Source organism: Terrapene carolina, unplaced genomic scaffold (genome assembly GCF_002925995.2).
Source record: "Terrapene carolina triunguis isolate 2854851 unplaced genomic scaffold, T_m_triunguis-2.0 Scaffold990, whole genome shotgun sequence".
NCBI lineage: Eukaryota > Metazoa > Chordata > Testudines > Emydidae > Terrapene > Terrapene triunguis.
The window spans coordinates 484,930-499,569 of NW_020665341.1; the positions used below are offsets into that span (position 1 = coordinate 484,930).

At 48.3% G+C, this 14,640-nt stretch overlaps 1 protein-coding gene across 1 annotated transcript in view; it reads left to right on the forward strand.

The window, feature by feature from the left end:
* LOC112106079 (zinc finger protein 271-like) overlaps positions 1 to 2,984 on the forward strand; it is a 34,899-nt gene extending 31,915 nt beyond the window's left edge. The window contains exon 3 of the mRNA XM_026661279.2: positions 2,285 to 2,984. Coding sequence (XP_026517064.2) covers positions 2,285 to 2,889 — 605 coding nt within the window. The 3' untranslated portion in view covers positions 2,890 to 2,984. The remainder of the gene's footprint in view (positions 1 to 2,284) is intronic.
* Positions 2,985 to 14,640: the final 11,656 nt, after the last annotated feature.

Here is a 14,640-nt window from a genome sequence, read left to right on the forward strand (position 1 = left end):
GCACTTTAAAAACTTGTCTCCTTTTAGCTGTCTGCCATTATACGATGTAATTGAATGGGACTTTTTTATTTTATTGTTTCTGATCAGACCCTGCCTGTATTTTATCATTTTCCATCTTATTGTCCTCACTAGGACATAGAGATTCTCTATTAATAGATCCTCCCCTAAGGGATGTCCAAATCATGTGCTCCTCTGCACCTGTCAGCTTTCCCCCATCCTTCCTGTATAGGTTCCCCCTTTCCCAAAAGTTTCCCCAGTTCCTAATAAACCCCTCCTCCCTCCACCATCGTCTCATCCATGCATTGAGACTCTGCAGTTCTGCCACCCTTACTTCTGCGCTGCGTTCAGATCTGAGTGGTGGTTGTTAGCTGGGCACCCAGCTCTGAAGGCAGCACCCCGCCAACAGCAGCGCAATTGTAAGGGTGGCAATACCATACCATGCCACCCTTACTTCTGTGCTGCTGGCTTCAGAGCTGGGCAGCTGGAGAGTGGCGGCTGCTGACTGAGGGCCCAGCTCTAAAGGCAGCAGCGCAGAAGTAAAGGTGTCAATACCATACCATGCTGTCTGTACTGCTGCTGCTGGCGGCGGCTCTGCCTTCAGAGCTGGGATCCCGGCCAGCAGCCGCCGCTCTCCAGCTGCCCAGCTCTGAAGGCAGCGCTACCGCCAGCAGCAGCGCAGAAGTAAGGGCAGCAGTACCGCAAGCCCACCCCTCCTACAGTAACCTTGCAACTCCCCTACAGCTCCTTTTTGGGTCAGGACCCCTACAATTACAGCACCCTGAAATTTCAGATTTAAATAGCTGAAATCATGAAATTTACCATTTTAAAAATCCTATGACTGTGAAATTGACCAAAACGGACTGTGAATTAGATAGGGTCCTACCCCTCACCATGTCACTCACAGCGCCTCACCCATCCTGATAGACAGCTGGCAGGATCTCCCTCCCCAAATTTACTTCCCCCTGAGCGTGTGCATGGCAGAATCCTATTTCTCCCTTGTGGGCACCTGCTGTTCCGTGATCCGTTACCACTGGGTTATTCCACTTCCTCTTCCAAGCATGCAGGCTTCCCTCGTCATTGCTGTGTTGTTCATCTCTCTCTCTAGCTTCACACCGTAGTGTCATCAGGCAGCGTTGTTCAGAGAACTGACTGCTTCTGTAGCTCCCCAGGGCCTCACCGCTGCTGGAAGGAATCATAGAAATGTAGGGCTGGAGGGGACCTCGAGAAATCATCAAGTCCAGCCCCCTGGGCTGAGGCAGGACCAAGTAAACCTAGACCATCCCTGATAGGTGGGATAAGCCTTCATTTCTATTACACGCGCACACACACACATGCGCAGTCCACCTGCAACCACTATATTGTGAAGCTAGAGCGAGGAAATATGGGGTGGATTTGTGGGGAGGGGACAGAGGACACTCCATGTTTGAAAGATGAGGAGGAATAACCTGGCTGTAATGGATCAGAGCGCTCCACGTGCCCCCTTCGCACTTCAGAGAAGGAAAATTTACACAGAGGTCAATTTTTTTACCTTTCTCGGGTCTGGTCTACACTGGGGGCGGGGATCGATCTAAGTTACACAACTTCAGCTACGTGAATAACGTAGCTGAAGTCGACATACTTAGATCTACTCACCGCGGTGTCTTCACTGTGGTGAGTCGACTGCTGACGCTCCCCCGTCGACTCCACCTGCGCCTCTCGCTCCGGTGGAGTACCGGAGTCGACGGGAGAGCGCTCGGCGGTCAATTTATCGTGTCTAGACTAGACGCGATAAATCGACCCCCGCTGGATTGATCGCTGCCCGTCGATCCTGCGGGTAGACAAGCCCGCATTCTCCCCAACCATTATTGTGCTGTGTCTCTCTTCTTTGCTATGCCCCTTTCTTTCCTTTCACCCCAGCAGAGGGGATGACTCCTGTCCGGGTTCTCTCTCTTTACTCCAGCGGGCGACAGGATGGTGAGAGAGGATGAGGAAGAGAATCCACGGCAGGCAGGCTGTAAGGAGCCACAACCCCATGGGGCATCATCCAGATGCTCCAAAGAAGACATTGCATCAAGTCTCGAGCAGGGAAAAGCCTGTGAGAGTCAGCACAGGGCAGAAAGGCAGCAGGGAAAGCAGCCAGGGAAGAAAGGGTGTCAAGCCATTAGCTCTAGTAGAGGTGGAAAGGACATCCTGGAAACCTCAATGCAGCAAAGAACCCATACAAGAGAAAAAAAAACCCCACCCACCGAATGTGAGAAAAGATTCAATATGAGCAAACAGCTTGGTAGATCTCAGCTCCCCCACTCGGCAGAGAAGCCCTATAAATGCCAGGAGTGCGGGAAAAGTTTCAATCAGAGCTCCAACCTTATTCTGCACCAGCGAACGCACACGGGGGAGAGGCCCTACAAATGCCTCGACTGCGGGAAAAGTTTCAATCGGAGCTCGAGCCTCGTCGTGCATCAGAGAATCCACACGGGAGACAAACCCCACAAATGCACCAAATGTGGGAAGAGTTTCATTCAGAGCTCCAACCTGACGACGCACCAAAAAATCCACACGGGAGAAAAAAACTGTCAGTGCCCAGAGTGTGGGAAAATGTTCAGCGACAACTCAGCCCTGATTAAGCACCGAAGAATCCATTCGGGACAGAAACCCTATAAATGCCCGGAATGCGGGAAAGGGTTTAGTGACAGCTCAACCTGTATTCGACACCAGAGAACCCACACGGGAGAGAGACCCTACAAATGCCTGGATTGTGGGAAAAGCTTCAATCTGAGCTCCAACCTAGTTACGCACCGGAGAATCCACACGGGGGAAAGACCCTATAAATGCCTCGACTGTGGGAGAAGCTTTAGTCAGAACTCGCATCTGATTAAACATCAGAAAGTCCACACGAGGCTGAAATCTTGAATGCGGGAGCGGTTGCAGTCGGGGCTTTGATTGGGTTTGGAATCAGCAAATCCATACAGGGAAGAAACTTCCTCGATGTCCTGAGAAGGGAAAATGTTATGGGGGTGGGGGAATGCAATCAATGGTATTATTTTTGGGGGGGGGGAAGAACTTAGACATATGAATGCTTGCTGGGAAGGGAGGAGAATTTTTGAGTGGGGAGGGATGGGGAAGACAGGCATAAAGTGGCTTGACTTGGTGCGAAACGTGACAATCCTGCAGTGATCTGGCCTTCCATCCGCCGTTCGTTCTATCGAAAAGCGGCGCGGCCACGGTGGCCGTCTCGCCGCGATGGAGAAAAAAGCTCCAGCAGGGTGTGTGCCCTGACTCTCCCCGGTACCATCCCCGGGGCCACCCCGGACATTGGTGGCTTCGCAGGATTGAGCCAGATCTGAGAACTTCACTCCACGACGTCTGGGACGACACCATTGACTGAGGTCACAGGCTGGTGCAGCAGTCCCTGGTGGACTGGGTGTGTTTGATGAAGATGTTTGATGGCTCAGGGCTTCAGCATGGGAAGGGAGGGATTATGGGACAGGAGAAATGAGGATGAGTGATAGGGATGGGGACAAGGGCCAAGGAGAGGTGTGGGGGGGCCAGGAGGAGGGGGATGTGGGGGGAAAATGACAGGATTGAGGGAACTAGAGCCAGGGGTGTCTGTCAGCATCAAATTCTCTCTTCCCATGTGTGTCGTGATCTATAGGGGCTGCCTTTCTTGGGGGAGGGGGAGTGGAGGGGGTCTGAGCCGCTCTCCCTACCTTTGAATGTGGACAGGGATGTGGGGTCCATGTCCCCCTAGGGGGTGGGTCTGATTTCCCCCTCCCTGTTCCCCCTCATGTGACCCTTGCGCCTCTGGGGATGTCTCTGCCCCCATCCCTGCCTCACTTATATAAGATGGGATCTGGGGAGAGGGCTGTCTCTTGGGGGTGTCTGAGCCCCTCTCCCTGCCCCCACTCATGGGATTAGGGGCCTTGTCCATGGCGGGGTCAGAGCTCCTTCCCCCCCACGTGAGCCAAGATTGGGGGGGGTCCCCTCTTCGACTGAAGGGCTCTGCCCCTCACCATATGAGCTGGGTCGAGGGGGACGGGGCCCTTGTGGTGGGGAGATAAGAGGCGTGCTCGGAGCATGCCCCGAGAACACACGCTGCGGACACGGGGGGCAGTGAGGAGAGCTCATTGGGGCTCAGGTTCAGGGAGCTAGCTCCTTGTCCCGCCTCTTCCGTCCATGGCCCCGCCCACACTCCACCCCAGGCCCTGCCTCTGCTCCGCCCCCTCCCCCGCTCTAGTTCACACATTCCTCCTCTCCTCCCCTGCAAGGCCTCCACTGCCCACAGGGACACGGCGGGCCGTGGGGGCCTCGTGGGAGAGGAGGTGTGGAGGAGAGAAGGGACTCAGCCAGGCAGTGGTGGGCGTGGGGACCTCGGGGAAGGGGCGGAGCAGGGGCGGAAAGAGGCAGAGCACAGGCGGGGCCACCACAGCCCAGGTGGCAGGGCGACACCAGCTGTGCCAGGGGAGGCCTATTATACCCACCACCTATGCTACCCGCTTTTTCAGTGCACACGTAGCTTCTTATCTACTAATGGCTTAATGGGACAGGAAGGGGAGAGTGAGCTAAAAACGGTGTGTGTGTGTGTGGGGTGTATGTTGTTTGAGGCGGGAGACACAGTAGCCTTCTCTCACATGCTTAAAGTTAGGGCTGGTCCACACTAACCCCCCACTTCGAACTAAGATACGCAACTTCAGCTACGTTATTCACGTAGCTGAAGTCGAACTATCCGGTTCGAACTTACCACGGGTCCACACACGGCAGGCAGGCTCCCTCGTCGACTCCGCATACTCCTCTCACCGAGCAGGAGTACCGGCGTCGACGGCGAGCACTTCCGGGATCGATCTATCGCGTCTAGACAAGACGCGATAAATCGATCCCAGAAGATCGATTACTTACCGCCGGACCCGGAGGTAAGTATAGACGTACCCTTACTGTCAGAGGCATGTCATAAAGCTGCCAGGATTTTGGGACCTAGCCCGTGTCTGTGATTTCTCTCCCTCACCCTGTTTGCAGCGACGCACTCCAAATATTTCAAAGCACGACTATTATCCCTATTCCACGATCGCAAAATGCACAGGGTGCGGGCGGAGCACTTAGGAATCACATAACGACCGTGTGGCCTAGTGGAGAAACCACCGGGCTCGGACTATTCCTGGGTCTGCCCCTGGCCCACGGGGTGACCTTGGGCAAGGCCCGTCAGCTCCCCGTGCCTCAGCTTCCCATCTGTAAAATGGGGGTCATTCTTGGGGGTTTACTGATGTAAAGCTCTGTTTAAAAGCTGGCTCTTTTTGTGCTTCTCTAGCCCCGGCAGCGTATCAGCTGTTAATATTGGTGCAAACATCAACAGACTAAATGACCCCTCCTCCGATATTTTTCTGTTCAAAAAGCTAGGAAATTCACTGCCAAAAAACTTCGTTAACACAGGCTAAGGCTGCCTGGTGATAACTTGTGCCCTTGCCGAAGGCAGAATTCAGGGGGAAAAATCCTTCTGAAAACCAGGCAATACAGCGTTAAGGTACACGCCCATGCAACCTTAGCTCTTCCCCCCTGGAGCTGGCAGCATCCAGGGGAAAGTATCTGCACCTACTCACTGTGTTAGGGGTAGCTGTACTGAAAGGTGGGAGATCCCTATTCAAATCCCTTTTCCCCACCCAGACAGAGGGGGGAATTGGCCTGGGGTGTCCCACGTCCTGGGTAACTGCTCTAGGCTAAAAGTTATAAGAGAGTCGTGCCCCTCCCAACAGCTGTTTTGGGTGCAGTTAGGAGAGATCTGATCATGAATACGGCTGTTGTGACAATTGGCCTATAACTCTTGCCGACTTAGGAGTTCACTGTGGAAAGTAGGTCAAGTTATTTTCAATAGAATATGTTCTAAACAGATCATAGAATCATAGAATATCAGGGTTGGAAGGGACCTCGGGAGGTCATCTAGTCCAACCTGCTGCTCAAAGCAGGACCCATCCCCAGACAGATTTTTGCCCCCCGATCCCTAAATGGCCCCCTCAAGGATTGCACTCACAACCCTGGGTTTAGCAGGCCAATGCTCAAACTACTGAGCAGATGCAAGAGAAGCAGCCGGAGAGATTAAGTAAGTCCAAACAACATAGGGCAAGTTGATGCGATACAAGGCCTGTATTGAAATTATGCTGGGTGAAAGCAGGAGAGGTGTAGACGGAAGTTAATAAGCCAATATTGGTGAGACAGATATTAGGCCTAATTGGTGGGGAAAATAAGGAGGGTGATGAACTCTGCCTCCCAATTTTTTTCCCTTCTGGAGTTAGGAGTAGAAGGTGTGAGCTCTCTTCTCCCGTCCCAGCTTGCTTCGGCTCATCTCATCTTCCCTCAGCTCATCCCCTGACCTGCCAGTGCTTCATCTCATCTCGACTCATCTAAAGGACTTGCTCTTCTTTAGGGAACTTTGTTTTCACCTGCGAGTGCTGAAAGTCATCTCATTATCCTGACGTCCAGATCTCAGCCCACCAGTGGGGAGATCGAATTACCAGCACCAGGAAGGTGCATGAGATCCTGTATTGTATTCCCTTCCTTTGTTGTGTTGTTTTCTGCCCCACTGTTTCTTTCCTCTCATCCTACCTCGCTCTCTTGGCTTCTTGTCAAATCCTGAAGTCAAGTAATCCTCCAAACCTGCCTTGTCGAAGGAGAAAGGATGCCATCAGATGACAGCCCTGACCAGTTCATAACTAACCGGATCACACAGCTGGTATTGTGGTTCACTTGCCAGACAAAGCATCCACTTGTAACTAACCAGTAGTCCAAAAACCTCCACAAAAGCCATATTTCACCCATCTTCTCTGTCCCGTCTCTCCTCCACCCTGTCTGTCTCTGTTCAGAACAGGATACGTGAATGCCATTCCAATCAGGACTGAGACTAAAATTAACCATCTCCCTTTCAGCAAAGAAAGGTTGCCCTGAAAACAAGAGACTCTAAAGCAGAGAGGTTTCGATAAGCTCTACATTTGTTTTGTGTAATCACTCGACTGCAGTTTCCAGATAAAGGCCATACATAAAAACATAAGAACAGCCATACTGGGTCAGACCAAAGGTCCATCTAGCCGAGTGTCCTGTCTTCCAACAGTGGCCAATGCCAGGTGCCCCAGAGGGAATGAACACAACAGGTGATCATCAAGTGATCCATCCCCGGCTTCTGGCCAACAGGCAAGGGACACCAGCCCGGCCCATCCTGGGTAATAGCCATTGATTTTGATTTTGGCCTGTTTTGATTTCTTGTTCTTTTCTTGTGTTTAATCAATAAACTTTCAGTTTGAATGGACGCTTTTCGGTTTTGGCCAAGTCACTGAGTGAAACCAAGGGCTCTGTTTAAAACTGTCCCCGAACCCACCTATTGCTGTTTAATGCTGGACACAGAGAGTTGATAAACACCTTGAACCCTTTGGGGCTTTAGAGAGCAGAGTCTATACAACCGGGCCGGGAGGGCCCCACCCATCTTTGGCTGGTTGGGAGATCATATTGAGGCTTAGGTATGAGACCAGCACCTGGTGCTTGCCTGAGGCAGCAGAGTGCATACCCAGTGCAAAAATTTCGGGGCCCGGTGAGTTTAGGTGTGTGTTAATTGGCAGCCAGGCGGGGGTTTGGTGGATCACAGTGGTGCCGAAAATTGCGATTTGGGTGCCTAAATCTGGAGTGCTCCAGATACCCAGGAACCCTCTATGATCTGGGTATGGCCTCCAGGCATCCCTCACAACCCCACTGCCTTCCCACCTCCCCATAGCCCCTCCACACTTATCAAGGACACAGGGTGACCAGGAGAAGGTTAGAGCTGGTGACTGAGGGGTGTGGATGTGGGGGGCTTGGGCAGTGCTTAATTTGTAATGAAAGAGGTGTCGGGGTTCAAGGACATGTTTTTACTTTAATAACTGACACGACAAGCCCAGAGGTGCCGGGGCTCTGAACTGCCAGGCCCAGCGGTGCCGGGGCTCTGAACTGCCCGGCCCAGAGGTGCCAGGGCTCTGAACTGCCAGGCTCAGCAGTGCCGGGGCTCAGCCCTGGCAAGCCCTGGCACAAATTACACCCTGGATTTGGGTAGTGGGGTTGATAGATTCCAAGGCCAGGAGAGACCATTGTAATTATCTTGTCTGACCTCCTGTATTACACCAGCCAGAGAACTCCCCCCCCAAGAATTCCTGGAGAAGAAACTTTTAGCAAAACCCTCCAATCTTGATTTTAAAATTCTCAGTGATGGAGAATCTGCCATGGCCCTTGGTAAATTGGGCCAGTGGTTAGTTACTCTTGTAGGCCTGGCTTGAACACGAGTCCTTAGGGAGGCTTTAATTTTTGGAAGACAAGATTAGGGAGGTAACTAGATCAGTAGACTGAAAACTGAATGTTTGGGCTAAGATAAGTAAATGGGTCACTAACAGCAAGTCTACACACTACAGAATTACTTTGTCATAACTACATGGTCCTGGGGTTGAATCATTCACACCCCTGAGTTATATGCCAGCCTAATCACCAGTGTAGACAGTGCTGTTTTGGCAGGAGAGTTTCTGCCAACATCACTACCGCCTCTCACGGAGGTGGATTAACTAAGCCGACGGGCCAGCTCTCTCCTGTCAGCATAGAGCGTCTTCATTAAAGCACTCCAGGGGTGCGGCCCAGCCGTTTAAGTGGAGACCTGCGCTAAGCTAAAAGACAGAATGTCTGAGCTAGTTGAGATAAGAAGGAGAACACCCAGGGAAACGTTTACTAAGAACAAGATGACAATGGACAAGAAAAGTCAGGAGCGTAAAGACAGGTAAAGAGGAGAGCTGACTGTGGACAGAGCATGCTGCACAGGGATTGGTCTTTGCAAAGTAACCAAACCAATTATATAGCATGTATAGGGAATGTAATGGGATGTGTAAATGTATGTAAAGAAAAGGGGGTGGGGGCGGTTGTGTAACTTCAGATGTGTGGTATGCCCAGTACCCACGTTTGAGTTTGATTAAGTTGGCGTAACTTTATGCCAAATAAAGAAACCTGAGTGATGAGACTGGAGTTGACCTAAGTTCTTGGGGAATCAAGTGGAAGAGGTTTCAAAGACTACTCCATTGTAGTGATGCAGCGACTCGGATCGGATCCATTCACCTGGAGCAGGTAAGGTATCGTTTATTACATGTCTAGCTTTACTGTCAAGGATCGCAACCCAGCACTTTAGCAATGGCATTGGTAGGGCTTAAATTTGAAGAGATTTCCGGGTCATTGGGGAACTAAGTTAAATGCAAAGGTGGACCCTATAGACTCCCAGATAGGTCTTAGGGAGAAACTGGGTCTGGGTGGAAAAGGAACGTCACTGAATAGCGCTAAATAACAAACGCAACCAAAAAAAAAAAAGGCAAATAACTTGTTATTGCAGAGACTTATCCTAAAAATAAAAGCCCAGTGTAGAGAAGTAAAGGAATTAACCCTTATGTAAAAAATGTTGAGGAAGAAAAGAATCGGCTGAAGGAGCAAAAAAGAGATCTATAAAGTTCACGCCATGCAGCCTGGCAAAGCAGTTTTAAAATAAAATAAAAGTTGTAACAATATTTGAAAGGTACTTTCTAGACTTATGTAAAAGAATGCTGGGCAAAGCACAGGAGAAGTCTGTTGAGTGCCAATCAAATGTGAAAAGCTAGGACCCATTTGCAGCCATAAAAAATAGGATCTTCTTGTTTTTCTCGTAAAGCCAAAAAAGCCCAAATCAAGGCTGCAGTTTCACAAGGATTATTTCTAGTGGCTAAAACTTCACAAACACAAGGTGCCACCTTACCAAATAAATGCAAAAAGCATAACAAGCAAATCAAAGTTGGGGGGGGGGGGAAGCTAAATTAAAAAATTCCCAAATAACAATAATAAAAAAACCCCACAAGTTTAACTGTTGCCTTAGATCCCAGGTAGAAAGCAGCTGTCCTTCAGAAACTATTTAGTAAGGACAGCTTTGCAGGCAAAGTGTATGAAGCTAAAAAAAGAAGTGCAAAATATATACATATATATAAGCTTAAAGTTGCCAAAAAAAATTGGCTACAAAATGTGTCACTTTAAAAACATAAGTAATTAAATAAAAACAGTCAACGAGTTTTTGCACAAATTAACACTGCAGAGTTAAAAAAATTAAACAGTTAAAAATAGTAAAAATCTTTGAAAGTCTTTTTAAAAGTAATACATTAAAATGTTAAATGTGCTTGATTCAATAATAAAACACAGTTTTGGCAGCAGAACTCGGTGCAGTCATGCCCAATAAAATCAAACAAACCATGCAAACGGGAGGTCAGGTGGTAACCACTACCACCCCTGTGCATTTTTCCCTACAAAGCCTTTAGAGCCACGTCTGTTGCACTTGGTTCCCCAAGAACTTAGTTCCACTCCAGTCTGGGCGCTTTGGTCCCTGTATTTGGCACACAGCAAAGTTACGCTCAGTTGATCAGACTCAAGCGTAGAGGGCAGGTGGAGGGCGTACCCCACACCCATAGTTACACAGCAAACCTCTTCCTTTGTAGACATTTACATGTTACCCCGCATTCACTACACATTGCATCACCCATTTTGGGATTGGCTTGGTCACTTTGCAGGAACCAATCCCTGTACAGCATACTCAATCCACGCACTGTCATTGGACGACTTACTCTTTACCTCATCTTATGATCCAGGCGTCTCTTACCCATTGTTATTGTGTCCATTGTAGATGGTTCCCTGGGGGTTCCCCCTTATTTTAGCTCATACAAACATTCTGCTTCCAGCCTGCTGATTTATTTACCTCCCTAATCCTGTCACCTGAGAAATTAGGCCTGACCCATGTTCAATTACTCATGTCAAGTCAGGCCTATGTTCCACTGCTTTTCTTTTTCTTTTTTATATTAGTATTTACATAAGAACATAACAACGGCCATAGTGGATCAGACCAAAGGTCCATCTAGCCCAGTGTCCTGTCTTCCGACAGCGGCCAATGCCAGATGCCCCAGAGGGAATGAACAGAACAGGTAAACACCAAGTGATCCATCCCCTGTCGCCCATTCCCAGCTTCTGGCAAACAGAGGCTAGGGACACCATCCCTGCCCATCCTGGCTAATAGCCATTGATGGACCTATCCTCCATGAATTTATCTAGTTCTCTGTTTTAGTTGCATTATATTTTAGGATTTTTGTGTTTGTTTTTTTGCAGTGGACTACTTAGCAACACAATTTTAAGGCTACAGTAACTGTAATTATTTGAACCACCATTAATACTAGGCTTAAAGTACTAACTAGGGGGTGGAAGTTTACCTCTTTGGTACAGCCCCCCAGGGTGTAATTCCACATTAGAAACTTGCATTGCCTTTAAAGCATTTTTTTTTGTCATTTTAATTTTGCTTTTATTTTAATTTAATTTAAAAAAAACCCTGGTACAATATATATATATATATATATATATATATTTCCTTTCATTTCCACAAGAAATTTAGGTGTGAAACATAACATAGGTCAATTCAATTAACGTTTCCTGAGTCCATGCCAGAAGTGATCCTTTTTAGCCCCCAAACAATGTTTATCACCAGCATAGGCAATTTTTACGTTACTAACATTTCAGTGTTTTAACCCTGCTGTGCAATTTGGAGCCTCTTTTCCCAAAGCAAACCCTTGTGCCTGCAACTTTGTCTGTAAGATGTTACACTTGCCTGTGTACGTTTCCCAGATGCAAACAGCAGAACAAGTCTGGGCGTTTTTAGACTTTGTGTTGTTTTCTAACAGTATTTGATTAGGGAAACGAAACTTTTTTTTTATACCACATCAGTTGCAGTGGTTTTACATTTAACTTCCTGCTATCAGACCCTGGTTGATTTCTTTATTATTATTATTAATTTGCACCAACTGTTGTCATTTTTATTGTCTTAAATTTTTAACGTTTGTGGTGACCAAAGAGGACAAGGTTTTTTGCTTCATAAGGCTGCTTTTACTTTGTATAGCATGTCTTTTGCACATGTTATTAGAACACATTGCCTTAATTTAATAACTTTTTAAAAGCAATGACAACATTATGTATATTATAACAAAGCTTTATTAAGGAGGTTTTTTTTCTTATTTAATGGCTCCAGTACTTTGCTTCCAGTATTTTCTGTTGAAATGCTTGGTTATGTTTTTACAGCATATTTATGTCAGTTTGGTTTTAGAGTATCATACTAATTTTGAACAGTTTTTGGGGGGGGGGGTTAGGGTTACCATATGTCCAGATTTTCCCGGACATGTCCGGCTTTTTGGTCCTCAAATCCCTGTCCGGGGGGAATTGCCAAAAAGCCGAACATGTCTGGGAAAATGCTTTGCCGACATCCCTGTCCCCTGCTTACCTTAGAACGGCGGCGGCGGCTGCTGCTGCTCCCCCCAGACACCTCAGCTCTGTGTCGCTGAAGAGCCGAGCTGCCCCAGCACTACCGGCTTCACGGTTTGCCGGGCAGCCCCCAGACCTCCAGACCCTGCGCCCCCAGCTGGGCGCTTCCCCTCCCGGGCTCCGGCTGCGCTGGGGAAGCGCCCGGCCTGGGGTGCAGGGTCTGGAGGCTGCCCGGCAAACCGTGAAGCCGGTAGCGCTCGGGCAGCTGTTTCACATGGATGGGAGGGAGGAGGAGGGGGAATGCAGGGCACTCAGGGGAGGGGGCAGAGTTGGGCCGGGGACTTTGGGGAAGGGGTTGGAATGGGGGCGGAGTTGGGGCAGGGCCAGGAAGGGGTGGAGTTGGGGCGGGGGTGGGGAAGGGGTGGGGCCGGGGCCCCATGGAGTATCCTCTTTTTTAAATGTTTTAATATGGTAACCCTAGGGGGTGTTTGCTTGCCTGCCATCCCCTCCCTGCCTTGGCAGTTTTATGTTTTGGCAGTATATTTTAAAATTTTAAAGTACACATTTTTGTTTAGAAAGTTCTTTTATCTGTTTTTAATGATACTTCACCAAATTTTAGTGGGCATCATTTTTTATGCAGATTGGTAAAATTTAATAACACAGACACATAAATAAACTGAACATTGTTGTGTAATATTTTTTAATAGGCTTTAACCCTAAACTATTTGGACTTGTTTTTAGTTTCAGACATTTCAGTTTGCTTTTTTTTAAGTTTTCAAACCTTTACTATATAGTTTTTGTTTTTACTTTCTTAGTAACATTTATTTTACAGTACAGTTAAGCAGAACTTTTGGATAGGATTTGAATGGTTGGCGGTTTGGACATGTTTTTGAATGCCCACTGCACCCTTTAAAGTAGCTTCATTATTTATAATTCATAAACTGTTTGCTTAAAAAAAACAGAAAGTGGATGGCCCTTTTGAATGGAATTTTGGTGATTGGGCTTCGCTCCTTATGTTTACTGATTTACTTTATTTTACTGATGCTGGGTTGCTTTTTGCTGTTAAAGCACACTTATGCAGTGTATAGTGGGATGCAAGGTATACTGAATGTAATGTAATATGTAATTGTATCTAAAGGAAGGCGGTTTCAGTGTAACTTTGGATGTGTGGTATACCCTGTACCCACCCCCAATGTTTGAGTCTGATCAACTCAGCATAGCTTTGCTGTATGCCAAATAAAGGAACTTGAGTGACAAAATTGGAGTCGAACTGAGTTCTTGGGGAACGTCTTGAAGGCTATCCCAAAAACGCTCACTGTTAAAAATTTACACCGCATTTCCAGTCTGAATTTGTCTAGCTTCAACTCCCAGTCATTGGATCGTGTTAGACCTTTCTCTGCTAGATTGAAGAGCCCATTATTAAATATTTGTTCCCCAGATAGGTACTTACAGACTGTGATCAAACCACCCCTTAGCCTTCTCTTTGTTATGCTAAATAGATTGAGCTCCTGGAGTCGATAAAGCAGGTTTTCTAATCCTTTAATCATTTTTGTGGCTTTTCTCTGAACCCTCTCAAGTTTATCACCATCCTTCTTGAATTGTGGGCACCAGAACTGGACACAGGATCAGGGGCGGCTCTATGTATTTTGCCGCCCCAAGCACAGCAGTCAGACGGCCTTCGGCGGCATGCCTGCGGGCGGTCCACTGGTAACACAGATTCGGCGGCGTTTCTGCGGGTGATCTGCCGGTCCCGTGCCTTCGGCGTACCTCCTGCCGAATTGCCACCGAAGCCGTGGGACCGGCGGACCTGCCGCAGGCATGCCGCCGAAAGCTGCCTGACTGCCGCCCTCATAGCGACTGGCACGCCGCCCCCCGCAGCTTGCTGCCCCAGGCACGCGCTTGCTGCGCTGGTGCCTGGAGCCGCCCCTGCACAGGATTCCAGCGGCGGTCACACCAGTGCCAAACACAGAAGTAAAAATAACCTCTCTGCTCCTACTTGAGATTCCCCTGTTTATACATCCCAGAATCCCATTAGCTCTTTTGGCCAGAGTCACACTGGGAGCTCCTGTTCCGCTGATTATCCGCCACAACCCCCAAATCGTTTTCACAGTCGCTGCTTCCCAGGATAGAGTTTCCCATCCTCTAAGTATGGCCCATATTCTTTGTTCCTAGATGTGTACATTTACAGTTAGCTGTATTCAAATGCAGATTGTTTGCTTGCACCCAATTCAGATTGCTCTGTACAAGTGACCTGTCCTCTTCATTAATTACCACTCCCCTAAATTTTGTGTCATTGGCAAATTTGATCAGTGATGATTTTCTGTTTTCTTCCACCTCACTGATAAAAATGTTAAATAGCGTAGGGCCAAG